This window comes from Squalius cephalus (assembly GCF_949319135.1).
Source record: "Squalius cephalus genome assembly, chromosome: 5".
Lineage (NCBI taxonomy): Eukaryota > Metazoa > Chordata > Actinopteri > Cypriniformes > Leuciscidae > Squalius > Squalius cephalus.
This window is the reverse complement of record NC_137126.1, coordinates 15,483,433-15,490,504: the sequence shown is the minus strand read 5'-3', so window position 1 is coordinate 15,490,504 and position 7,072 is coordinate 15,483,433. Positions and strand designations below refer to the sequence as shown.

At 39.7% G+C, this 7,072-nt stretch overlaps 1 protein-coding gene across 2 annotated transcripts; it reads right to left on the bottom strand.

The window, feature by feature from the left end:
• Positions 1–780: 780 nt before the first annotated feature.
• LOC307158185 (uncharacterized protein) lies at positions 781–6,840 on the bottom strand. 2 transcript variants are annotated; one of them, XM_079870534.1, is made up of 5 exons: positions 3,877–6,840; positions 2,465–2,659; positions 2,166–2,245; positions 1,554–2,003; positions 781–1,436 (listed from the first exon to the last, which is right to left on the bottom strand). In XM_079870534.1, exons 1-5 carry the CDS (start codon positions 3,976–3,978, stop codon positions 968–970), a joined length of 1,296 nt encoding a protein of 431 aa, XP_079726660.1. In that variant the 5' UTR covers positions 3,979–6,840; the 3' UTR covers positions 781–967. The 2 variants fall into 2 exon arrangements, with proteins under 2 accessions (XP_079726660.1, XP_079726661.1); XM_079870535.1 differs by lacking the exon at positions 3,877–6,840 and adding an exon at positions 3,112–3,273.
• Between the last annotated feature and the right edge of the window lie 232 nt (positions 6,841–7,072).

Sequence of the window (7,072 nt, the reverse complement as noted above, 5' to 3'; positions counted from 1 at the left end):
CAATACATGGTTGGACTTTTACTTTCTGAAGCCAGGATGTTCACATTATGACCAACACTAGCACTTTTAGATTGAATGTAGAATGAATGGAAATAAATTTCACACCATCAGATGTCTGTTGTTGTAACTGTACTGTACACCTACCAGTTTTGACAATTACATATACATGTAACTGTGTTGTGATCTTTGTAGAGTCAGGTATTCTTACTCTGCTTAGGCCAGATATGGCAATTATGGTCGACAGAGGCTTCCTTGTGGATGACTGTGTGCCCTGTAAGGTGTACAGGCCAGCATTCCTCGCTGGAAGACCTCAGATGTCAAAGCACGAGGTCAGGGAGACCCAATCTATTGCACATCTCAGAGTGCACATTGAGCGCCTAATTCGTAGACTAAAGGAATTTAAATTCTTTGATACTGTCATCCCCTTAAACATGTTTGGTAACATAAATCAGCTTTATGCAGTTGCATGCCTACTGTTAAATTATCAGAGTGGGCCACTTGTAAAAGCTTGGGCTAAGTAGAAGTGCCTCTTGTTTTTATCCTCTCTTAATCCTTGTAAATATATCTTAAACATGCCTCTAGATTTAATCTCTGTATATATCATTCATCTCATAATTTAAACTTAAAATCTATTCACTAAAAATCTGATTAACTGTATTATAATTACTGTTGTTGTTTTTACATTATTTCTATGTTTTGTACTCTTTGTTAATTGTATTCAACTTTACATTATTTGTTAACTAATGAAGTATAAATTCAGAACACACACAAACAAATAACATGTATATGAAAATACGTAATTTAATCAGTTAACAACAGATCCTGTACATTTGTGGAAACAGTTCAAAATAAAATATGGGCCAAAAAATATGTACAAATTGATGGCAACTGATTGAATGGATTGAAACGTTTCAAGCCAAAAGTGTTGGAAGATAAAAGTAAAAGTAAAAGTAATCAACCTTTTGCTTCATTGTTTTAATGACTCCTCGTCTCTGTATATTCTTTGTATGAACATGTCGTCTTCAGTAAACACAACAAAATCACACCACTTCATCCCGGAAATGAATAGTTGGCCCTGCACCTGCCAGTAGTAAGTGTGAGATTGTTTGAGCTGTAGCACTCCACCAGAGACCCTAAGGTAGGCACAGTCCACATAGCTTCTCAAATTTGGGCACTTCACTTCTACCAGTCCAAACACAGGATCAGCTTTAGGGTCGTACACCAACCCATCTGGTGATGAGCCAAGCCAAGGTGCATCGGGGTGGATGATAAACCCACAAGGGTAGTGATTTACCTCCTGAATGCAGCAGTATTCCTCAATAGCTTTGGGCTCCATCTGAAGGCCCCTCTTCATTTCTGCAGACTGATAGCCTGACCTCAAAATTCTCACCGCTAGACTCGCCGCTGAGGACTGCCCTCTCACATGGCAAACTTCTCTAGAAATAAATTGATACACATAAAAATAACTTTAGTATTTATATGAGATGACAATAAATGAGTATTTAAATGAGAAAACAAAATGTGCTGAATGTCACAGTATAGTTTACAGTTACCTGAATCTAGAGGAGGTTAGACGTGGCTTTCTCAATAAATGCCATTCCCTCATTGTGCTTTGTTGTCTTGTGCCCATCTCAATTTCGTGTGCCATGACTTCTGTTGTTGCTAGAGAAGTCATGTGCATCTGCTGATGGTGAGTCAACACAAAACAGCACTCTGAGGGACCTAGACAGTAGCCATCCAGGGGTAAGTATGGTCGTGGTGGTGCAGTGCTATGTGGACAGGTCTTTGGTGGGCTCCATGCTGGAAGTTGATAGGACAGTAAACTCCCTTCTTGGACTTTTCCAAAAGCGCTGTCCACTAAAGGCACATCCCCTGAAATCCCCATGGTGGCTATTAAAGGAGCAGTTTCTTTTGACATGCCTTCGTAAATATCCTTCACCCGTAGAACTGACATGTCTGGAAGGCCACAGGTCAGGTTACAGGCAGCTTTATACAGGTTGCTCCTGAAAACATACATAAAAGACACGCACACAGTGTTAATTAAAGGTTCATGTAATGTGTCGATTACAGTGATCATAAACCAGTCTGAAAAAAGTATTTTACATTTTAATACATATTTTCAACACATGCATGTAGTAAAACAACTTCCCATTCCTACACCTTACCTGATGCCTTCTGCCAATCTTCTCTCCTTGGGCCTAGCTGACAATACCACCATTTCATTTGTTGGACCAGGCTTAAAACCCTGTAAATGAATGTTGTATAATAACTTATTTGTGCTGTATTTAGTTTACTTTAGCTCAATGATTTACCTATTTTCATAAGAAAAGATGCTGCACTATCTGTGATATTGGAAGTTGATGTGAGAACAAAAACACAACTTAAGTAACAAAGAAGATGTAGGATTATATTATAATGTGTAAATTAACAATGTATTAATTGTGATAGTGTTGAGCAGCATCACCTGGGTCCTGGGTTTGTGCCATTGCTGCTCAGACCCTGTGCAGCTGTGAGTCGGGGGGACAGCTGCTGCTCCCTGTTGGCTGTAATGTGCTGTTTGGAAGAGCAATGCTGCAATGTGATTACATAGAGCAAGCCCTGCCACACATGAGCACTGACAGGCCATCAGCTCTACAGGTTTAGTGTGTTTGAGGACAACCTGTAAGCGAAAAAGAGATCAATTGTATATATTCTGTGTTTTAGGATTCAGGCAATCATAGTCACTAATTACTGGAATAGATAATCATTAGTTAAATTATGTTGGTTTACACTGTAGCTAGTGTTTGAACCTTCCTTGGGCTACAGTGTCAAATGTTGGCAAGCTAACTAACTCTACTCTCTGGGAATCTTAATAGGCCGTATTTGTAATAAATTACTGTGTAAATACTTGTTAGAATACACAGTGTGCAGTTGATATAGTGGTACAGTGAACTACTGTCCTGACAGCAACAGTTAGGCTGTAGGCCTTTGTAAACTCCAAACAGTGGTCTATTACAATCACTCTCTGCAATAATATATATATATATATATATATATTTTTTTTTTTCATTTAATTCCTAGAGAGCAGACACTGTAAACCTTATTGCATTGCATCTGATCTCATTCCCCTACACTCAAGTTGTGTGGTCTCTCATTTTTCCTCATAGACCTGAAGCATCTTGCCCTCACAGAAACCTCTCCTGCCTCGTTCTTGTCAGAAACTGAGAAACAAAACAATTACAACACATGGAATATCAATACACATGCACTTGGATTTTTCCTCAGTAGTGGAAACATCTTATACTGCCTGCTGTTATTTATGGTCATACAGATAAGAGTACATCATTCAAAAGGGAAAATCTGTAACCTTTGGCGCTCTAGCGGTTAATAAAAATGCATGCGTCTTGCGGAAGAACATTGTAGCCGGAGCTACTTCTCTATGTTTATATCTATGGCGAGTCACGCAGGGATGTGGTTACTTACTCCAGTCCATACATAGTGATACAAGCCGACTGGTCTAAAATAGTCCCAATATAAACACTATTATAGGTGTGTAACGTAGTGATTCAGGATAAGACAAAAACACGGTTTGGAAAATTGATTCATGTACTCGCTCATCATATAAATTGTGTTAATTTTGAAAATAAAAAAAGTTACAGACAGCAGCTAACGATTGTGGTATTTTAAAGTTTCATGTTATATAACAACATACTAGTGTATATGTCGAGCGTGGTAATCACGGGAGAGTACCTAGACACGTTTTGTACATTTAAATGCTGACAACTAAGTTAACGTTAAAAACTATGTAATGTTAACGCGTTAACTGTTTGGATGTTTGCTAGCGATCCTATCTCGTAAACAACATCATAACAGCAGTCTTGATAATCGATAACTTACCTTCACAGTCATGAATATAACTGGATATGTACAACTTAAATCCTTTTTCCCGTTTACTGGACGAAGCCTTGGAGTTTTCCTGAATAAGGCGGTGTACATCATTGATGTTAACTTGAGGTAAATCCTGAAGGCAGCGCGTGTAGAAAGACATCTTCACGGCCGCTTGATTTTTGACAGTTGACCGGAAATGACTGAGCTGACTTATCTAAACCAGGAAGTGGCCGTGCATATAGTCCATTCTCTGGACTCTCTAGATCAATAATTATCGAAGAAAAGTTGAACTTTTGCATTTGGGTGGCTGTAACAGGGTCATTTAGAAAAGGGGCGTGGCAAAATACACTAAAAAGCCTATAAATCCCAAATGAAAACTCAGAACTTCACCAAAATTGATGAGCATATGTGTCAGAACATGGTGAGGAAGCATGCAGAGTTTCATGGAGATCGGACCATAGGTGGCGCTATAACTGGCAAAAAGCCTTCATTCTTATTAGGGGTTCAAGCATGAAATGCTGAAACCCTATTGTAATTGTAAGGATTCGTAAAACGCACCGTGCAGGCCAAACCGTAAGGCCTAGAGACGTGAAACCTGGCCAGATGGTAGGCCTCAATTTGGGGACAACCTATCAGAGTATGACCCCGAATGGCCCATAGGTGGCGCTACAGCAACCAAAAGTTCAAAATTGCCCATAACTCTTAGACCGTTTGTCCCGGGATCAAGTGTCTTATATCGTTGGAATCCTTGGCTCAAGGAGGACAAAATGGCTATCTCCGATTTTGATTTAAGCAGGGAAAATTCTCTGCTATGTCGAATTTTGCCCAAAACCTACTTTTGCGAACTAGTCCCTGGTTTTTCGCCCGATCGGAGCCAAACCAGTCTAGGACAATTCTCTGGACTCTCTAGATTAATAATTATCGAAAAAAAGTTGAACTTTTGCATTTGGGTGGCTGTAACAGGGTCATTTAGAAAAGGGGCGTGGCAAAATACACTAAAAAGCCTATAAATCCCAAATGAAAACTCAGAACTTCACCAAAATTGATGAGCATATGTGTCAGAACATGGTGAGGAAGCATGCAGAGTTTCATGGAGATCGGACCATAGGTGGCGCTATAACTGGCAAAAAGCCTTCATTCTTATTAGGGGTTCAAGCATGAAATGCTGAAACCCTATTGTAATTGTAAGGATTCGTAAAACGCACCGTACAGGCCAAACCGTAAGGCCTAGAGACGTGAAACCTGGCCTAGGCCTCAATTTGGGGACAACCTATCAGAGTATGACCCCGATTGGCCCATAGGTGGCGCTACAGCAACCAAAAGTTCAAAATCGCTCACAACTCTTAGACCGTTTGTCCCAGGATCAAGTGTCTTATATCGTTGGAATCCTTGGCTCGAGGTGGACAAAATGGCTATCTCCGATTTGGATGTAGGCAGGGAAAATTTTCTGCTATGTTGAATTTTGTCCAAAACCTACTTTTGCAAACTAGTCCCTGGTTTTTCGCCCGATCGGAACCAAACCAGTCTAGGACAATTCTCTGGACTCTCTAGATCAATAATTATCAAAAAAAGTTGAACTTTGGCATTTGGGTGGCTGTAACAGGGTCATTTAGAAAAGGGGCGTGGCAAAATACACTCAAAAGCCTATAAATCCCAAAGGAAAACTCAGAACTTCACAAAAATTGATGAGCATATGTGTCAGAACATGGTGAGGAAGCATGCAGAGTTTCATGGAGATCGGACCATAGGTGGCGCTATAACTGGCAAAAAGCCTTCATTCTTATTAGGGGTTCAAGCATGAAATGCTGAAACCCTATTGTAATTTTAAGGATTTGTAAAACGCATCGCGCAGGACAAACCGTAAGGCCTAGAGACTTGAAACCTGGCCAGATGGTAGGCCTCAATTTGGGGACAACCTATCAGAGTATGACCCCGATTGGCCCATAGGTGGCGCTACAGCAACCACAAGTTCAAAATCGCTCATAAATCTTAGACCGTTTGTCCCAGGATCAAGTGTCTTATATCGTTGGAATCCTTGGCTCGAGGCGGACAAAATGGCTATCTCCGATTTGCTCGCCCTTTGGCGCCAATTTCGAGTAAATTGCATTTTTTTTAAAAACCTATTTTTGCAAACTTCTTCTAGGTTTTTGGCCCGATCGGAACCAAACCACTGCAAGAATATTCTCTGGAGTCTGACAATCAATAATCATCCAAAAAATTTAAAATTTCAATTAACGGTCGATAAGGGGAACCAAAATATTTGATGGCACCAGGGCCACTTTTACTAAAACGGTTATAAATTGTGAACGGAAAGAGATTTTTTTGCTAAACTTGGGATACATCTTCCTGAGCTCAACCTGAGATCACTTGAAAAAAATCGCAACAATTGGCCACTTGGTGGCACTATAAAATGGTTATAACTTGTGAACGGAAAGAGATATTTTCGCAAAACTTGGGACACATGTTCATGAGCTCATTCTTAGGTCATGTGAAAAAAAAAATCATGACAATTGGCCACTTGGTGGCACTATAAAATGGTTATAACTTGTGAGCGGAAAGAGATATTTTCGCTAAACTTGGGACACATGGTCATAAGCTCAATCTGAGTTGACATGAAAAAAATCGTGACAATTGGCCACTTGGTGGTGCTATAACAGTGAAATAAATCATGGAAATAGCTATAAGCGCACCCAACTGTTAGTCTACTGAAAATTGGCATTGTCCAGGGTGCCATGATAGTCTATGAGAACATTGGTGTATCTCAAAAAACTCAGTATATGTCATTGGCACAATGCCTTGAAGGATCCTTAGAAGTTTCAAGCCAGTGTTTTTTCACAGGAGTGACCTCCTAAGACTCCTGAATCCTTGCCGAGTCCAACAATACCAAACATGCCAGGTTTCGCCTTATGGTTTTTGTAAGTGTCATTTAGAGCTTTAAAAAATTGTGTTTATCTTCAAAGCCGTTAGTCCGATCGAGGCAACAACAAAAAAACAAAGGAAATTTGAAAACATAGGTAAATAGCTAAACAATAACGCCAAAATGTTAAAATTATGATAGGAACTGACAAAAAAATGAATTAAATCCAATCAATTTCACCCATGGATCATTTTGATACTCTCACATGTTTGAAACAAACAATGATGGATTGTCATGAAATTTGTTTTGAATTGGGACTGGCGAATCCCCGTCCATACTGTCAATGAC

Excerpts from the sequence above, each read along its gene's own strand:
- LOC307158185 (XM_079870534.1), bottom strand. The coding sequence starts at position 3,978 with ATGATGTACACCGCCTTATTCAGGAAAACTCCAAGGCTTCGTCCAGTA. Across the intron at positions 2,660-3,876 it reads TTATATTCATGACTGTGAAG|GTTGTCCTCAAACACACTAA; the intron begins GTAAGTTATCGA and ends TTTCGCTTACAG. Across the intron at positions 2,246-2,464 it reads GGCACAAACCCAGGACCCAG|GGTTTTAAGCCTGGTCCAAC; the intron begins GTGATGCTGCTC and ends ATTCATTTACAG.